This window comes from Pseudonaja textilis, chromosome 4 (genome assembly GCF_049901715.1).
Source record: "Pseudonaja textilis isolate UNSWEBS1 chromosome 4, rPseTex1.2, whole genome shotgun sequence".
In the NCBI taxonomy this organism is placed as follows: domain Eukaryota; kingdom Metazoa; phylum Chordata; class Lepidosauria; order Squamata; family Elapidae; genus Pseudonaja; species Pseudonaja textilis.
This window is the reverse complement of record NC_141993.1, coordinates 25,859,234-25,880,026: the sequence shown is the minus strand read 5'-3', so window position 1 is coordinate 25,880,026 and position 20,793 is coordinate 25,859,234. Positions and strand designations below refer to the sequence as shown.

Here is a 20,793-nt window from a genome sequence, read left to right as displayed (position 1 = left end):
GGAAAAAAAAGATTCCAGAGAGAAGAGTCATGTTTTGGTTGGCTAAAAAATGTAACTGCTTTCTGGCATTGCCTGTAAAAATAATTCACTATATTTATATTGTGGGAGCCAGAATGAATTTTTAGATGACAGACTCTTGATACTTAATGGAAGAGAACTATTCCATACCTCCGTTTCACCCACTCTCACCCCCAATTATTTCTTGCAAATTCTCTACTATGTAACAGTATTTCTTACGTGCATTAGCACTTTGATTACTTAATAGTTTTTATTCTCTGAGAAAAGAACTTTTGGCTTTATGTGGTTACCCATTCATCTTACAAGTTGGCTGTTTGGGTTTGTGTAATTTAACTTTATTATCAAATCAGTGTAGAGGCCTTAAAGTCCTAGTATGGTTGACCACGAAATATAAAAAAAAAGAAACATTGAAAGACAATTTTATGTGTTAAATGGTCTGGCTTGTTGTAAAAAATCTTTGCTTAGATTAAAAAGGAATAATCAATACTTTCAGTCCCTTTTAGAAGGAAATAATATCTAAGAATGGATAGACAGCATTTTTGCAACAATCTAATTTTGTATACCTGTGTTGAAAGAGTATCAATTGATTTTTTTAAAGCCATAAATAGCCATTGATCACAAAGTGAAAAGGGATAATTTTTAGAGTAATTTTATCACTTAAAGATCACTCAATTTAAACAATGTAGTTAACATTTTGGATACATTCACAATCTGTCCATCATGCCAAAGTATCAGTAAATTAACTTCCTTTTATTTTCAATAAATAAAGTAATTTTCAATGTTTTTCCACTCTTGTATAACATTATGTTTATCTATATATATGTCTATTGTAACCTTATAGAGGTAAATGACTGTTATGTAATAGATGTGTGTAGGACAGTTTAACTCTCTTAGCAGTCCAAAAAGAGATGGCTTAAAAGTATAAATTTGCTTCAGCAGTGGAATGTAAATAAATATTTCATTCCGCAGTTCAAAACTTTTGAAAACTTAAATGAGGTTGCAAAAACCTTTAGAAAATATTATGTTTGTATAAATAGCTAAATGTTTCCAGTCCTTGTTTGGAACAGTATGTTTGAATCAGTATATAATTGGATTAAACTGGTAAAGGTACTTTGTTGGTCAGTTTTACTCCTTTCAAGCAGACCAGTTAATTCATCTTGTTTTATTAAAGATTTACAGGTTTTGCAGAAGGAAGCAGAGTGGGTCTTTTTTGTTTATTTGTGTGTTTCTGGTACCACTTCCAAACACAAAGCCAAAAACATTTCTAGGTCTGTCTTTCTACAATTTTAGCTGGGAAATGTTTTCCACTGCACTTGAAAGCGTGGGTCCAGTTTAGGAAATGAAAATTAGCCTGCATAGAATATAGATTTCTTTTTTATTTTTAACCTTACAGTAATCAACCAGCAAATGCTGCCTGAGATGGATGGATCATTCTGATTAAGATTTAATTTACAAGCACCAATCTAGTGATTGAAGGAGCCAAGGAAAACATTTAACAAATGTATACAAATAACTAACGGGAACAAATGCTAGATACCAGCAAGTACAGAATGGTACCTTGGGCAATGAAATTTGAAGCTTTTGCATTTTATATATTTGATGTTAGTTTCTTGTTCAACATTGCTATCTGTTTTGATAGTAGGGTAAAGCTGTTTAAGTTAGTGGCTCTTAACCTTTCATATTTTAAATCTTTCCGGTCATACAAGTTATGAATTCTGATCCAGTCACAATAGAAACAAAACTTCTACTTTTTTGAGAAGGACATATATATGTTTATAATCTTACTGTGATTAAATTATTAAATTACTGTGAATTTTAAGGATATAAAATTCTATTAATAATGCTCACCATAGCTAAAACTGTAAAGTTGAGTTAGAGCTAATTGGGACTGAAATAATGGTGATCTCTGGTATTTAGTATTTATTTGATTTGTCAATCGCTTACAAGATACAGGTATAAGAATAAATATACTGTAGTTTTGAACACATGAGATAGATACTTAAAAGAAAAAGAAAAAACAATAGGACGGGGACAGTAGGCACGATTGGTGTGCTTATGCACACCACAAAAAAATCTCTATACCGCAATCCAGGCAAGTACCTGGACACAAACAGCCCCCCACAATACCTCCAGCCCAAACACGCCCCAGCCAGCTACCCAAATAAAACCTAGCTTCCTAATAAATAATTATCGGCCATTCATAAGTAACCAAGCTGCACTAAGAAACGCCAATGCACAAAACACAAATTTGCCAACCAATCAAGAACACAGCAACTCAAAGACCAATGAAAACAGACCTAGACTCCCAGCCAATCAAGATGAGGAAAAACCATTCAAATAAAGCAGAAAGCCAGCACCAAATTCAAACAAAAAATGGCTGCTAAGCCTGACACACAAGATTAAAAAGAACCCAATACACAATCCTGAGGATGGCAGATGAGATTCTGTCGAAATGTCGCTATAATAAAAGCACAAATATGAAGACGTAGGAAAATACCCGAAGAAACCTAAATACCATACATACAGATATACATATACATAATACACACACACACACACACACACACACACACATACACACAGGGGTGGGATTCAAATTTTTTAACAACCGGTTCTGTGGGTATGGCTTATTTGGTGGACATGGCTTGATGGTCATGTGACTGGCTGGGCGTGGCCAACTCAACATCACTCAAATTGAGGCACACACCTCGCCTGGTCTCTCATGACTGTGGGGATGCTGCAACAGTCGTAAGTGTGAAAAATGGTCATAAGTCACTTTTTTCAGTGCCATTGTAACTTTGAATGGTCACTCCACACAAGCAAAGTATCATCAAAGAAGGGAAATAAACTCCAGAGAAGTTCCAGAGACAGGAAGTCTAGTCCTGCTAAGAATGTAATAAGAGTTAACAGAGAAGCAGTTTCTGTAAGCAACACCAGAATGTTTCCTTCCTGCCTTCCTTACAGGATTAGGCCTGTAATTTCTTCTAACAACCGGTTCTCCGAACTGCTTAGAATGTTAACAACCGGTTCTAACGAATAGGTGCAAACCTACACACACACACACACACACACACACACACACACACACCCCTAATACTTACTATATTGTTTAAGATTATTTATGGCTCTTGAGACCACAAGTTCACCTCCTGTGCCAGATATGTCCAAAATGTATAAACTTAAGCATGGTTTTCAAAAAGATGAAAGTGATGGCTGTGAAGATATGATCAGAGCCCAGTCCCTTTTTATGCACGTTGTCACACACAATGAACACAAAAGGGGGTCACAGTTGCCATCTTGATTTTTCCTTTCTGCAAAGACTTCAGAATTTAGGATACAATCATATGCATGGTTAAACTTATTTGAAAGTCTAAAGAAATTGAAATTTTAAAATAACATGTGTTTAGAATCTTCTGTAATAGGGACCTGCTTATTTATGAATTCTTTCTCTTTAATTTCCTAAATAAAGTGGATTCTGCTTAATCTCATTTCTTAATATTAATTGCTTAGTCAGTTAGATGTAAAAGTATAAAATATTACTTTGCCATGCTATTGTTATTTTTGAAACATTCGGAAAGTTCTTAATGGTTCTCTATGGACTTTTCTGATGGAAGCAAGACAAGCTTCTGTTTATGTTACCAAGACAACTGTCAAAAACGATATTGTGTACAGTTTAATCTCTGAACAATTCTGTAGCTATGTGTTACTTGTACTAAACTTTTGTTTAGGCTGATACTGTTTAATAATCTGTTTTATTGTATTTGTTAGGTTATATTTGTTTCCAAGTAAGATCTGTTTGGGAAATAAGTATGTTTACTAATTATTATGCTGTGCAGTGTTTCGAATTCACTATCCAGAGGTGCTTTGGAGTGTATGACACAGCACCTGTCTGCAACATTTTAAGACAGCTTTGACTTTTCTGATTTCCAGGATCTTGTGACTGCCCTCTGAAGCTACTGCGTACTTCTGAGAAAGGGCACAATCGCTTGAGGTATCTCAAAGAGGTGCCATATATGAATTGCACACAGTTTGAAGCACTTTTTGAAACTGAACCCAAAACACTGCAAAACTCTATTACAGTGGCCCCTAACCTTTCGTGCACCAGGGACCAGTTCCGTGGAGAAAGGTTTTTCTGTGGACCGGTGGGAGCGCGGTTTCAAATGCTACCTGCATCCCATGGATGGGGCTTCACTTGTTTGTGCAGCCCGGTTGTTGGCATGCCGTGGCCCAGTGCCGGTCCATGGGGACCTCTGCTCTATTACACTGAACGCAAGGGTGGTGTGTTGGTTGTAAGTGTGAGTTAAACAGATGGTTGTAAGTTAAGGTCTGTCTGTTGGTAACCAATTCAATGGATTGTTTTGCCTTTATGTGTTACTAGCAAGAACGCAGTAGCTCAGTGGCTAAGACGCTGAGCTTGTTGATCAGAAAGGTTGGTGGTTCGAATCCGGTTACTTGTGCCAGTTTCTGACAACCTAGCAGTTTGAAAGCATGTGAAAATGCAAGTAGAAAAATAGGGGCCACTTTTGTAGCAAGGTAACAGCGTTTTGTGTGCCTTTGGCATTTAGTCATGCTGACCACATGACTATGGAGACGTCTTTGGACAGCGCTGGCTCTTTGGCCTTGTAACGGGGATGAGCACTGCCCCCTAGAGCTGGAAACAACTAGCACGTATGTGCAAGGGAAAGCTTTACCTTTTAGCAAGGCAATTCTAGATATGTCCTAATGATTTTGGAGATATTTCTTCTCAGATAATGATATTTATGGGAGAATTACAAACTACGGGTAATTGATTCAAGTTTCAATTGGACAGTTACTTGATTCTGTCTTCTCTTTTTTTTTAAAAAAGGGAGACTCTTTCTGCTCTCCAGCTTGGTGAGATTCCAATGATCGAGTTAGTATTCTCTCCTTCCAGTTGTTCAGAAGAGACCCAAAACTTTTGTTTAGTCAGTGACCCACCCAAATTACCTCATTTCCTTTTTTTCTAGTCCATTGTCCACTTACATTATACAACCAAGTATGTGAGTTTTTGCTTTCTGGTCATCACTTGAAGCCCTTATGTAGCTTAGGACTGATTGATAGTTGTGTGTCCCCCACCCCCCCCCCACCACCCATCCCCGGTCACTGATATTCTAAACATTTCCAAATCTGTCTCATTTGAGGATTTTAGCTTACACAGTAATACATTACCAGTGGACAGAGGATTGTTTAACTATTCTAGTCTTTTGTCAATTAAATGTGCTCATCCTACACAGTCTTGTCTGTGTTTGTCATTTCCTCTTGGTTCATTCTCTTTCTTTCTCCAGCACATTGAACATATTTGTTTATTTTTGAGCCCCAGTCTTCTTGCATAGTAGAAGTGTTTTACTTTCAAAATGGCTTTTAGTTATAATTGTTTTATATTTACACGTTCATGTGTTTTTTCCTTTTAGATTCATCTTTAGAGTTAGAGTCTATTTGTTTTGCATTAGTTATTGACTCCGATAAGGGTTGATTTGATGCAAAAAGTAAATGAAAGTTTAGTATGATTTCATATCCCTCTACTTTGCTGCAAACTTGATTTTTTTTTTTGAGGGGGGGGCATTTTTCTTTCCCTATATAGCTCTAATTTTCCTTTTAAGATCGTAAGCAAAACATTGCCTGCATAAGAAATTAGTTCAGTGGTTTTTCCTGTATGAAATTTTGAAGGACTGCTTGATTTTGCTGAAATATCATGCAGTGCACCCATTTAAACAGATTTCTAAAGCAACCTATCTCCTTGCTTCTAAAAGTGAAATGGCCACATTGCCTCTCTTTGCAGTGTTCTGGAAAATGCAACCTTTGTTGACACTTCCAAGAGCAGAAAAAGACTTTGTGATTTGATTTAACTTAAATAATTTAATTTAATTGATTTGATTTAAGCACCACCTGACTTTGGCAGGGCACAGCAGCATAAACAATAAAGAAATAGAATACCACAACACCAGGGAGGAAAAAAACCCAGATATTGTAAGTAAAAGCAGATAAAAAGCAAAATGATTACGCTATGCTATGTGTAGGACTTTCTTCGGTAGAACGATCCTCAGATACACAACATGGACAGGTCATCCTCAACTTACTACCATTCATTTGAAGTTACAATGGTGGTGTTAAAAGTGAAAAAATGGATCCTTGGACTTACGACAGTTGCAACATCGCCACAGTCAAGTGATCAAAAATCTGGGTGCTTGTCAATATTTATGATATTTACTTATCATAGTTAATAAATAATAGTATTTATGATAGTTGCAGCATCCTGGGTTCACATGATCACCATTTGCACTTACCTAGTCGTCTTCCAACAAGTAAAGTCAATGGAGGAAGTAGCTGAATTCCCTAAATGACCATATTAAAGACCATATCACTTAACTTAAATGCCTAGTTAATTAATGTGTGTTGTTGCTGAGGTGGGGTGGTGGATTATTTTATTATTTATTTATTTCTTTTTATTTCCTTTATATTGTGCTTTTACGTCCTGTAAGCCGCCTTAAATCACCATATGCGAGTAGGCAGCAATATAAACTTTCTAAATAAATAAACTGCAGCGACTTGCTTAACAACTGTGGCAAGAATAACCATAAAATCAAACACAATCCCTATTAACCACCACCTTGCTTAGCAACATAAATCCTGGTCCCAATTGTGGCCATAAGTTGAGGATTGCCCTCTTTCAGTTATGAGAAGTGATAGAGTTGCAATATGAAACCTCTCGAGAAACGATCTCTTCATCTCTGTGTCTTTTAGTAGTGGGTGCTGCCCACTCCTGTATACCAAAGTCGGAGTATTGCAACTGCTAACAATAATGTTAATGCTCATAATATCCCCTCAGAAGCAAGTTTCTCTAATAGTGCCTATACAGTTTGGTCTATACAGGTTACCCTCAAATAAGATCACAATTGAGCCCCAAACTTCCATTGTTAAGCGAGTGGTTAAATGACTTTTGCCCCATTTTACAACCTTTCTTGCTGCAGTTGCTAAGTGAATCCCTGCAGTAGTTAAGCTTGTAACACGGTTGTGAAGTCAATCTGGCTTCCCCATTGACTTTCCTTGTCAGAAATTTGCAAAACGTTGTCCCAGGACCCTGGGACACTGCAACCATCATAAATATGAACCAGTTGCCAAGTGTCTGAATTTTGATCCTTTGACCGTGGGGATAATGCAATGGCAGTAAGTGTGAAAAAAAAGGTCATTAGTCACTTTTGGTGTCATTGTAACTTTGAATGGTCACTAAAAAGAGCCTCGATGGCGCAGTGGTTAGAGTGCAGTACTGCAGGCTACTTCTGCTGACTGCCATCTGTCTGCAGTTTGGCAGATCGAATCTCCTCAGGCTCAGGGTTGACTCAGTCTTCCATCCTTCTGAGGTCGGTAAAATGAGGACCCAGATTGTTGGGGGCAATATGCTGACTCTGTAAACCACTTAGAGAGGGCTGTAAAGCACTATAAAGCAATATACACTGCTCAAAAAAATAAAGGGAACACTTAAACAACACAATGTAACTCCAAGTCAATCACACTTCTCTGAAATCAAACTGTCCACTTAGGTAGCAACACTGATTGACAATCAATTTCACATGCTGTTGTGCAAATGGAATAGACAACAGGTAGAAAGCATAGGCAGTTAGCAAGACATCCCCAGTAAAGGAGTGGTTCTGCAGGTGGTGACCACAGACCTCGTCTGAGTTCCTATGCTTTCTGGCTGATGGTTTGGTCATTTTTGAATGCTGGCAGTGCTTTCACTCCAGTGGTAGCATGAGACGAAGTCTACAACCCACACAAGTGGCTCAGGTAGTGCAGCTCAACCAGGATGGCACATCAATGCTAGCTGTGGCAAGAAGGTTTGCTGTGTCTGTCAGCGTAGTGTCCAGAGCATGGAGGCGCTACCAGGAGACAGGCCAGTACATCAGGAGACGTGGAGGAGGCCATAGGAGGGCAACAACCCAGCATCAGGACCGCTACCTCCGCCTTTGTGCAAGGAGGGACAGGAGGAGCACTGCCAGAGCCCTGCAAAATGACCTCCAGCCGGCCACAAATGTGCATGTGGCTGCTCAAACGGTCAGAAACAGACTCCATGAGGGTGGTATGAGGGCCCAACATCCACAGGTGGAGGTTGTGCTTACAGCCCAACACCGTGCAGGATGTTTGGCATTTGCCAGAGAACACCAAGATTGGCAAATTTGCCACTGGCACCCTGTGCTCTTCACAGATGAAAGCAGATTTACACTGAGCACATGTGACAGACGTGACAGGGTCAGGAGACGCTGTGGAGAACGTTCTGCTGCCTGAAGCATCCTCCAGCATGACTGGTTTGGCAGTGGGTCAGTAATGGTGTGGGGTGGCATTTCTTTAGGGGGACGCACAGCCCTCCATGTGCTCTCCAGAGATAGCCTGACTGCCATTAGGTACCGAGATGAGATCCTCAGAGCCCTTGTGAGATCATATGCTGGTGCAGTTGGCCCTGAGTTCCTCCTAATGCACGACAATGCTAGACCTCATGTGGCTGGAGTGTGTCAGCAGTTCCTGCAAGACGAAGGCATTGATGCTATGGACTGGCCCGCCCCTTCCCCAGACCTAAATTCAATTGAGCACATCTGGGACATCATGTCTTGCTTCATCCACCAACGCCATGTTGCACCACAGACTGTCCAGGAGTTGGGAGATGCTTTAGTCCAGGTGTGGGAGGAGATCCCTCAGGAGGCTATCTGCCACCTCATCAGGAGCATGCCCAGGTGTTGTGGGGAGGTCATACAGGCATGTGGAGACCACACACACTACTGAGCCTCATTTTGACTTGTTTTAAGGATATTACGTTAAAGTTGGATCAGCCTATAGTGTTTTTTTCCACTTTAATTTTGAGTGTAACTCCAAATCCAGACCTCCATTGATAATTTTTGTGTGATTTTGTTGCCGGCACATTCATTCATTCAGATCTAGGATGTCTTATTTTTGTGTTCCCTTTATTTTTTTGAGCAGTGTATAAGTCTTAAGTGCTATTGCTATTGCCAAATGAATGATGATTGTAAGTCGAGGACTCCTTATTCAGTTTTCATGGCAACAATAAAAAGTGTCATTTTTCCAAGATGGTTCAACAATACAGTTTAATCTCATGCCATCGTATTCCCTTGGAGTCTTCTTATCGTGGCCCAAGTCTGCTTCTGTTTTAAGACCAGATATATATTGTTGCAAATATAATGTTTGATTTTTTTTTCTCCCTTAATAAATAGCTTTTAGTTCCTTCAGTACAGTCTTGTAGCAAAGTTTCTTTGTGTCTTTAAATCTAACTGTTATAAACGATGATGAAATGCATGCGAAGCTCTCATTACTGAAAGAATGTCAGTAAACATAAATTATAAATCCTTCAGGAGCCAAGAAGAAGAAAACTAAATGGAGGAGAAAAAGAAAAGATTGCATTTATTATCTCATGTTGATAAGTGTTTATACAATGGGAAAAAACAAAACTCTTGGGAATCTCACTATAAAATAGTCCAGTTGGTTTGAATTATGTTTCCATGTGAAATATGGCGTTTCTATATTTCTGTTTTTCTTTTTCTTTCAATTAATGTTGTGGGAAAGTGAACCGCATTTTCTAAGTGTTAGATAATTGTTCAGGTTTGAACCCTCAAACAAATTATGTTGAAATGAGTACTCTCACTTCATTGCTATGGAATTTAGCAATGAAGTTATATTGGGAATATGAGTAAGGCAAATTAACGTAGATGTGTTTACATGTTTGGCAACATAGGAAGCGTTCTGAGAGTTTCAATTAAAATTATTTTAAGTGATTTCTGAAATTTATTTTTTTAAATATTTATAGCAATAAATGATATGTATAAAATGATGGTGGTGAAGGGAAATTACATTTATACTTTTCTTGTAAATGAGGTAAAGTAAAATATCATTTTAAAGTATGGTTTAAAGAAAGAGCATGTAATAGAAAAAGGTTCTATTATTTAAAATGTTACTAAACATTAAGCCTTAATGCTTTTCTTTACGATTAGCAATCTATCATTGTATCTAATTGCTGTATAAAAAAACTAGTTTTAATTTACTCATAGCTAGTATTACATACTCTGATAGCAAAGTGAAAATTACTTAAGATACCGCTAAAATATTGATTTCTGGATTCTGTAATACAAATGTATTATATAGTGTTATGCACTCCAATAATAATGTTATCATGATTAAACTGGATATAAAAAATTTACACACCCCTATTAAAACGTCAAGTTTTTGAAATGTAAAAAAAAAATCAAATAAAGATATATCACTTCAGAATTTTTTCCACCTCTAATATGATATATAAGTTGTACAATTCACTTGAAAAACAAACAGAACCATTTTGGGGGGGAAATAACAATTAAAAAGTACAATAATGTTTTCTACTTTCCCTTTTTTTTTCTCTTTAATAAGGTAAGCTCTTGGGTGACATGGCTGATTCTGACTGCAGGTTCTATGGAGGAAAAGCGAGAAGTTTTCTCTCATGTAATACATGTGGCAAAATGCTGCTGGAACATGGGCAACTACAATGGTGTAATGGAATTCTTGGCAGGCCTCAGGTACTTGAAGCTCATTCTTGAAATGATGGCAACTCAGAGATAGATTACGTTACGGCATCTGCTATATACCACTTGTCCATTTAAAAATAAATAAATGGTGAACATCATTCCATCAGTCATTGTGTTGAATGTTCTGTTAAATTGCATCCTTTATCCTCATCCACTGAGTTTATGATTATAAATATTTTGACAGAATTGAATAAGATGGATGACAGGTTATATCGTTTAAAGGACAGGTCTTTTTTTCAGAAAACTCAAGGGACCTCATTTATCTTACAGAAAGATAAACAAGGAAAACGGGAAAAACTTTTCAATCTCTTAATACCACATTTAAACGTAGTTAAGAAAAAGTGCTAGTTATCACCCTGAAGGAAAGTCATGCTTTAGATAAATTTAGAATATATCTTATCAAATCCACCATGTTGCTCCATTTTTCATTATTATTCGTGGTTTCTCATACATCCACATCTTCTCTCATTCGTACTGAATAAAATATGCACTTTGGAAAATAAAAGTACTTTGATGGGACAGGGCAGGGGCAAGATCTAAGCTGCCTGGCAGTGTACAAAGAAAGCCTTATATTTGAAAATATTTCTAGTTTCTTCACTCTATCCATTTATCATAACATTTCATGGCATCTCGATCACTTATTCTCTATTTGAAGAGGACTTTTTCCTGCTGGTTTGTAATATAGCATAATGATGCACATGATTTAATGAAATTGTGTGCTGATAAATCTAATCTGACATGCTTACAGTATATAGTCTACATTAAAGACAGCCTTCCTTCTGCTGTTGGCTTATCAGTTTTTAATTCAAGTGTCTTTCTACATAGAATTAGCTGAGTAAGATGAGAGTAAATAAGGAATTATTTACTCATTCTCCTTATATACAGGTAGTGCTCAGCTTATGACCCAAAATTTCTGTTTCAATTTCAATTGAACCCAAAATTTCTGTTGTTAAGTGAGACAACTTTAAGTGAGTTTTGGCCCATTTTATGATCTTGCCACAGTTATTAAGTTGCTAAGTTGGTAACAAGTTGTCAAATGAATCTGACTTCCCCACTGAATTTGCTTGCCAAAAGGTTGCAAAGGGCGATCACAAAACACCAAGATACGGCAACCGTCATAAATAAAGTCAGTTGCCAAGTGTCTGAATTTTGATCACGTGACCATGGAGATGCTGCAACAACCATAAGTTTGGAAATTGGTCATACATCACTTTTTTAGTGCCCTTGTAACTTAGAACGGTGACTAAATGAATTGTTGTAAGTCAAGAACTACCTCTATTTAGAGCAAGGGTCCCCAATCTGTGGACTGTGGGCTGTGAGGGAATGGCAACTGGACCGTAGAAACGATCAGCAAGTGCGCACACGAGAAGTAAGCAAGCATGTCCGTGCGTGCTCCATTTGCGTGAATGGTAGCCTTGCACAAACCATTCCCTTCCCCCCACGGTCCACAAAGCCAGTCCGCAAAATGTTGGGGAACTGATTTATAGCAGGTACATCAGGGGTGTCAAACCTGATCGCATCACGGGCCATATCGTGACCATATAGGGATGTTTTTTGCCTTTGTTAAGCCGGGGTGGGTGTGGCCTGCACAGGCCGTATCCAGCCTGCGGGCCGCCAGTTTGACAGGCCTGATATACATCTAAATGATTGCTAGGTACTTATATTACCAGACCACACTAAGACTAGGTCAAAACAGACATGTCCCACTGTCCTCGAAGAAATAAAACAGGCATATCCTATGGGAATTTAATATGGCTAACATGATTAATTGTGCAATTGTAATTGTACAAGAGCAATGGTATTTTCATACCTGCATTATGACATTATTTGTTATTGCTGCTAACAAGGTATGTACAAACAAGCAAGTAAACTTTCTTATATTTTCCAAATAGGTCAAGAAAAGTTTTAAAAATGTGGCAATTCATGGACCAATCTGATATTGAAACAATGCGCAGCTTGAAAGATGCTATGGCACAGCATGAATCATCGTTTGAATATAGAAAAGTTGTCAACAGAGCTTTGAATATCCCTGGCTGTAAAGTAGTTCCTTTTTGTGGTGTATTTTTAAAAGAGCTCTATGAAGTTTTGGATGGGGCTGCAAGCCTCATCAGACTTTGTCCTCAGTATAATTCTCAGGATGAAACACTAGAGGTAATTTAATGCATGAGCAAATCATATCTAAGAGAATTGTTATTTCTATCACGCCTTACCTAATTTGATGATATGGCAATGCATAAAGATGTGCAGTCCATTTGTGTGTGTGTGTGTATTTGTAAAGGCTTATTTGAAGCCTTTACAAATACTCTTTACACTTGCAATATTTTATCTGATCAGTATTCAAGTCAAATGCTGGATAAAATTGCTCAGATTCTCCCCCAACCTGGACTCTGATGTTAAAGCAAATTCCATGGAAATGACCAAAGCTCGCTGGTTGTAACTGGGACAGTTTGATCATGTTGGCCCTGATGAAGTGGAGAGGATTCAGTCACCTGTGTGTTGGACCCTTGTTCTTCTTCCTGGGTAACTAAGGGACAGGGAAGTTGAAGTCCACAAGTCTTAAAGTTGTCAAGGTTGGACACCCCTGTCCTAGGAGACAATCTGTGTTGGATCCTGATGGTGGTGTATTCATCCTTGAAAGAGGGGATGGTCTCATTGCTGCTTTCATAGACTGTGGTCAAGAAGCCATCTCTGTATTCAACTACTTTCGATAACTTTCGTGCCATCTCCAATCTTCCCTTCTGAAAGAAGTTTGTTGAGAATGTGGTTGTGCCTGGAGATTCTCCTCAGCTGGGTTTCATGCTTAGGTATGCAACTGAAACAGCATTGATTGCACTTGTGGATGACCTCTGGCAGAGGTGGGATGGGAGAGATCCAGCACATGACCCATTGCCTGTGGGATCCATCAGGACATAACATTCTCCACTGTCCTATTTAACATCTACGGTACAAGAAGGGCATCCTAGCAGGCAGGGTCATATAACTTAATTGTGTGTAGCAGTTACATTCCTTCCTGGACTGGGATGCACTGCTCATCATCCCTCACACCTTACTTCCTCACTGCCATGTGCTCTATATGAGTCTGCCCTTGAATACTTTATATGGAGCTGCAAGCCTTTCACAAAACATTAAAACTGGAGATGCTTCAGAGCATGGGAGTTGGAAGATTAAGTGGCCTGTGCCACTTAATTCTTTCTGATGGCTTTTTATCTGTTGTTGATATTCTTTTTTATTCTAATGTGTCAGGAGCTGAGCAGGGTTGCAATTGCAAAATGGGTGGTCATATAAATAGCTTTAATTAATTAATAAAAGGAATAGTTGGGTTATTCTGTACTAGAATTACTGGGGTTAAATTGCAAAATCATCTTTCTTCTATGTAAGTCTCTGTGCAAATTTCCTATGCCAAACAAGAATTAATTAGTAAGATTATTAAATGTCTCTCTCACATGCACACACTCACACATTCAAATGTAATCCTTAAGATCTGCTTAAGTTCTTATACACAACAGTCTCCGACTAGATTTTTAAAATACTTTTTTGGATGACTTAGCTAACAATGTGTCTCCTTAAAGAATGCAGTTAATGGAAGAAAAAAACAGCCAAATTCCCTTAGGCTTATGGATTTGCCGCTATAGTTTCTTGGATCCTTCCTTGGTTTCTAAATTAGCAAAAATGCAATAAATATATTCCCATGTTCTTTAGTGAAATACTCTGCTTTTGTAGTTGTTTCCAAATAAATGCCCTTTCAAATTTACTATAACAGCAATATCAGTGTTATCAAGAACAGAGACTGTTCTGTGAGCTGAATTGAAGTGCCAAATCAAAATTAATGATGGACGTTCCATGCATGCAAGTACATTTTGGTATGTGGCAAAATGTATTCCCATTGAAAGTCTATCCCTATTTATCTGGTAGTAGATGTAATAGGATTCCAGTTGGCTGGAAACATTATGGGATAATCTATGTTACACGGTTCAGGGAGTAACTATTTGTGCCCCTAAGATGTCTAAAATATATATTTTTGTTTAATAATCTTTAGCTATGTATCGTTTATAAATTCAATACTTAGTACTGTATCTTCTTTTTCAGTTTGTTGCAGAATATAGTGGTCAAGATAACTATTTGCAAAGGATAGGTCAAGATGGTCTACATGATATAGAAAAAGAATCTACGGCTAATTACATATTTCAAACAATTCGAAGCTGCAATCGAAGCTTGGAGTCAGAAGATGGAGAAGATAACTTTATTGAATACGAAGGTGGAAATTCCAGAAAAAATTCTTTGAAGGACAAAACTCGCTATCAGTAAGGTTTTTTTTTTTATTTATTCGAATAATTGTCCAAAAAATTCCAGTCAATCATGATCTTTTGACATACACAAAATGGCATCATCCTTATACAACATAGAAATATTTAAAGAAACGGGGAACCCTTGAAATTTGTAACAATATATACCCACAGAATTCAAGTCAGTAAGAATGAATTTCATAGACATCAAGGGTAGTTATAAGTCCCATCTGTACTTTTAAAATATTTCTACATATCTTTTTCCTACAGCAATATCATCATTAAGTAATGAGATCTTAAATTTTTAAATGTGATTATATTTGCAACCATCATCAGAAATATCTCTAAATCATGACCGAGCATGAAAGTATTTGAGGCCTGAGAAGGCCTGTGGACAAAATTCTTAGATGTGACCTTCAGATCCCTCTAAAAGATGATGCCCACTTCTGTCTCCTAGTTTTGTCTACTTTTAGACATGAGAATAGAGTATCCCAGTACTCTAAAGGACTGATCAAATCATGATGCTCAACCAGGACAAGGTTTGGATGTTTTGTCTCCTTCCAGTTGTAGCTTTCATTGTGTGGTTCCAAGGATTGTGTGCTTGTTATTTGGGAAATTTTACATGGAATCCTAATGACATTCCCTCCTTTTCTAAAACTCTTCCATATTTTTTCATCTTTTTTTTCTTGTCAAGAAAGAACCCTTTAGAAGGAGAAAATAGAACTAATTCCTTGATAAGAACCATCAAGGCTCAGAACATAATAGGTTTCTACCTTTCCTCCTTGGCTCTAACAGAGCCACAAAGCAACTGAATTAAATATATAACTAGAACATAGATGAGAGATCACTAAGAAATACCAGGGCTGTAGGTTAATTTAGGAAACAGAGAAAACAGTCCAGAAAAAAGCAATGGAAGACCAGAATCACCTACATAGTAGGATGGGTGGTATCTAAATTTGATAAAATAATAAACAAACAAATGCATAAATAAATTTGTATTGTTGCCATGAAAACTACATGTTCCTTCAATTACAAGTTTAGCTCAAAAATGTAGGGTTTTTTTTTGAAGTCTGGATATTACAGTAAATTACAGTTACTTTAAAATGAAAGCAAAAATTTCTGAACTTAGCCTCAGGAGACAAAGAGAGATAGTATGAAGGGGAAGGCATTTTTAAATACTAAATTATGCTTTGATCTTTAGCATTACATTTAGCTGAGCTGAAAATGTCATTTTAAAATATATATTCCAAATTGTAATTTAAGAATATGAAACTTAAAAGAATGATTTACTTGAATTTCTTCTAGGTCCAGTCCTTTTGTTAAGAATTATGTGTGGAATTGTGATTCTGAGATTCTTAAAATCTTTCTCTTGAAGTTTTATATTCCCCCATGATATAATTACTTTCAGGCAAAATTATTTCATCTTGTACATGAAACTTTCAGCAGCCTACAGATGCAGCTAGGACATAAGTCAGTGATGCCAGGAATAACATCATGCCATCTTTGTTGATCTTAGCTTAGAACATTGTATCCTGCTGGAATAGCATTCTAACTCAGTCAAAATAAAGGTTATTTATTATTGTTCCTAATCCCATTACTTTTAAGGACATGTTATCTGAGATTCTGGAATTATTTTAGGAAGAGCTTATCAGAGCTAGTAAACTCTTTGGATATTCATACTAGAGCGCAGCCATTCAGCACAGGTATTGTTTTAATTATGACATATGGGAAGGTTGTTATATTTTCTGTTCTCGGATCTCCCAACTCACTGTGTGTGGTGAGAAAACAGCTGAGCCTAGAACACCATGCACTTAAATGAACATTCTGAGAGAGCAGTGAAACCTTTTTTAGATTACACTGCTTCAACTACATCCCCAAGAAAAATTATAGCCGCTATTATTTCTCTTTTCCTGGTGAATTATGAGTTGACAGCTGTGATATAGAGAGATAACATTTCTCCTAGACGTATGACCCAAGAATAAAGTTCTCCTTCACCTGTGAAATCCACTGGATGGTCTGTGCAAGTTACTATCTCTCAACCTAACTTTACTATAAATTTATAAAAGTGCTACTGGTGCTAGGATCGTCTTTGAACAGGAAAATTTGTCTGTCTGTCTGTCTCTATCTAATCTAATCTATCCCAAGTAACATTGACCATCAAGGTAACATCTAATGTTACCTATCGCAGGTAACATTAAATATCAAGGTTAAATGTCTTCTAGGTATCAAAGCACACAGATATAAAATTATTTCATGAACTCATTTATTCATTTAATGGCTTTATTTGCTGCCCATTTTATAGTGAACAATTAAAATAAATCTTTTTGGTGTTCTTGCAAAGCAATTCTGCCATATAATTATAATAAAATTATAAAATAATCACATTACAAAATAGAAACATTGTTTCCAGGAGACCTTTTTATGTGCAGTATGCTTATTCATCCAAGTTCACAGAGCAGCCAGATGTCACCCTCTCTTAGTCATCAGTTCATATTTCATCCTCTTTTTTCCTGTTGTTGTTCCTGTTAACAAGAATAATCTGTTCAGACAGAAATACTCACAGCAGTAATTTAGTCAGGTTTTTGGTAGTGGCTTTGAGGTCAGCAGAGGCAGTCCCCTTCTTTCCTTTCTTCCCGCCATTGCCCTAAAAATGTGACTTGCGCACATATAGCCATGGCAATTTCAACACAATTTTAAAATTAACTTTTCTCCTTGATTCTACCTACTCTTCCTTCCAGTGTAGAAGAGACATATTTTTGTCTTTGTACAAAGATGGGTGATGTACCTGCACGTGAGCAGTTTTTTTAAAGAAAATACATGTACAGTTGTATCTTAGTACTCAACTGCTTTGTAACTCATTGAATTTGGTACTCAACACATTTTGATGTGAAAATTTTGTTCCAGCACTCATTGTTTGTTCAGTACTCAATGCACAAGCTAGAACTTGTCGGTGTTGGCTGCCTTGTGACTCATACATTATTCCTTATGGGAAAAAATTGATTGGTAGCCATTCTTTTTGGTACCCATCATGCCTCCTGGAACCAATTAATGATGAGTTCCGAGGTATGACTGTGTATTGCAATATGTGAACAATAAATTGTACCCAAATAAATTGTCAAAAATTTAACAAATTATTTCCCAATTATTTCTCTAGAAGGGGAAAAATAGTTTATTTCACAGATAGAAAAGAGTTATATTATCATAGGAAGGTCAGCAATAAGTGTGGTAGTTTTAGGAATATTGTGTAGGAATATTGCGTATTCTTTGTGTGTGTGTGTGGCGGGGTTGTGTAGTTTTATAGTCCTGCAGCTCTTGGTATGTGAAATTTTTACATTCTCCTCCATGCTGCATCAAGAGCCCAGGATGGGTTGACTCCTTCCTATGACATCATTTAGCTGAGTCTGCACTAAGATATAAAAGCCAGACCCTGGAAGTTACCCCAGCTTTTGACTCAGCTCTTTTCAGTCAGTAGCTGTGTCTCTGAAAGCGTTCTGTTAGTTAGCACTCACCAGTGATCTTCAGTATCTTTTTTCCTCACTTCAAGCAGCTCCCAGGGCAGCTGCTCTTCCAGGAGAGCAGGGCTCTCTCTCCTGCAATGTTGGGAGCAGCATTGCCAGAGCGCTGTTCAGGCAAGTTGGGCAGCGTCTGTAGACCTCCCCCACAGCTGCGGTTTGAGCGGTCGTAAAAAGCGATCGGCAAATCGATAACAGCGTCAGCCAGCTGATTGTGTGGCCAGAGGCTGCCCTTTCCTTTGCTGACTTCGCTCGGGGCTCTTTATAGCCTAAGGAGCGATTCTTCGATCTCGGAGCCTGTTTCCCATAGTCAGTGGCCATCTTGGATTGAAGCCTTCCACCACGAGGTGAGCGGCCATATTGTAAGGCCTAAGGGGCTTAATACACAAAAATTACAAACACTTTCTTTCCATCTTAAGAGCCTTTATTCTTCAAATGGAGCAAGATAAGGGTCAGGCAGATAAGCCCCCCCCTCCCCCCGAGTGGAACAGTCTCTTAAGCCAATAAGAGAAAAAGTTGTAGGCAACGCACTCAATCAGTCCAGAGGGAGATGGCTGCTAAAATCAGAGCTAAGGCTCTAGCACCTAAGAAGGCAATTCAGACTGAGTTGAGGGCAGAAAAGCGCAGACATGCAGCCCTAGAGAGGCAGTTCAACAGAACTATTCAACAGAAGGGAGTGCAACTACAGAAGGTTTCAGGTGATACTCGTGGTCCCCAGCCAAGCCCTTCCAGGGGAGGAGAAGTTATCTTGAGCCTTTCCATCCTCCATCCTGGTCTTCTGAGGCTTTAGCAGTACAATATCTCAGGATCTAAGCAGATCTTGGCCTTATTTCCAACAGGCTTCTGGGCCCTATGCTCCTCCCCCTCCCTCCAGGCCTCGAACCTCTTCTCAATCTAGGCCTGAAGCCACCTTCACTCCCTCAGCAGCGGGCCTTCGGCCTTCTGCCTCTACCTTTGAGCATAGACCAGGGAATATCCAAGATGATGTCTCCTTGGCCATTAGGCAGGGATTGGCTGAAGGCTTCAAGCAAATTCTTTGACTTCTGGAAAGGGCTCAGGCCCTTCTCCCTTCTCAATCCATAAGTTCCCTGCCTCATCACCCTTTGACCAAAATCTTTCAGAGGAAGAGGACTCTCACCCAGAGCAGACATCCTCTGCATTGGTCTTCAATCCTTCTCTCTTCAGGCCATTACTCAGCAAGGCCTTGGTCACTGCCAAGCTGTCACCAGAGGAAGTGGCTTCTGAGCCACAAGGAAATCCCTCTAGCCAGGGAGACACACTCTTCTCCAAGCCTGCAGTGGATGCAGGGATTTTGCCTTCTCCCACTTTGTTCCTGGACATGGTCAAGGAACAGTGCGCTTCCACTTCGGCAGGTCCTCGCCCATCTCCTCTGGATAAGCATTTCTACAACGTCAGCGCAGCCCTGGACAATGCCCTGGCAGTGCCTTCTGTTGACATTCCGGCACTGCATGGGCTGTTCGGCCTTCAACAGCAGCATCCTTTTTTCACGAGGGCATCCATACGGTGGCTGCACCAAGTCCAGATTAGATTGCCTACATCTGACCTTCGGTCTCACCAAGACCTTAATAAGATTGTTGCAGTGGCGGAATTCACTGCAGATGCCACTCTCAATTCTGCCAAATTTGCATCTAGGGCCATGGTATCTTCAGTAGCAGCAAGACGACTGTTATGGCTCAGAAATTGGCAAGCGGAGTCACGCCGTAAATGGAAGCTGGCTTTAGTTCCATTCGCGGGTAATAAGGTTTTTGGCAATGCTCTGGAACCTTATTACATTGAAACCAGAGATAAACGTAAAATTCTCTCTTCCTCTGGAAAGAGAGCCGACTATCACCCAGCTCCTTATCGCCCTCCTGCCTTTCGAGCAGAGACCTCATCCCGCTTCCCCAGTCTCAGAGTCCATACTCCAATCGCCAGTTTCTCCGTTTCTGTTATCAGAATACCCATTAACAGTATTGAGCACTTCCCTTCGGCCTCTCATCGGCTTCAGGGGTCTTCACGAAGGTTCTGGCGGCATTGGTGTCATCTCTGCGTTCTGTTCCAGTTGAAGATCCAATGCTACTGGGACGACATTTTGATTCTGTCCTCCTCCATCCATGCAGCCCATCAGGATCTGCAAATTACCCTGTCATATCTCCAGAGCCACGGATTTTTCCACTCCCATCCACTCCAATGGTTCCTGCTTCCCTACCAACGAACAGGACCCAGCCTCACATCCATCAAGGTCCCGCTCCTGCCACAAATCCGGAGATCTCTCAATTGGTGGTGTTCCCTGTTAATCTAGAAGGGACTCCCTTTCAGGGTCCCAGACAGGCTAGTGATAACCACCGATGCCAGCCTCCTGGGTTGGGGTTCCCATATGCAGGGCCAAATAGCTCAGGACCT

General features: G+C 38.9%; 1 protein-coding gene across 11 annotated transcripts in view; it reads left to right on the top strand.

Annotated features, from left to right (window-relative positions):
* Positions 1-20,793, top strand: part of PLCE1 (phospholipase C epsilon 1) — a 154,138-nt gene that overhangs the window by 71,158 nt on the left and 62,187 nt on the right. For all 11 annotated transcript variants that reach the window (XM_087932426.1, XM_026710495.2, XM_087932428.1 and 8 more), the window contains 3 exons: positions 10,441-10,586; positions 12,488-12,746; positions 14,682-14,896. In XM_087932426.1, the coding sequence (XP_087788552.1) occupies positions 10,441-10,586; positions 12,488-12,746; positions 14,682-14,896 (620 nt within the window). The remainder of the gene's footprint in view (positions 1-10,440; positions 10,587-12,487; positions 12,747-14,681; positions 14,897-20,793) is intronic.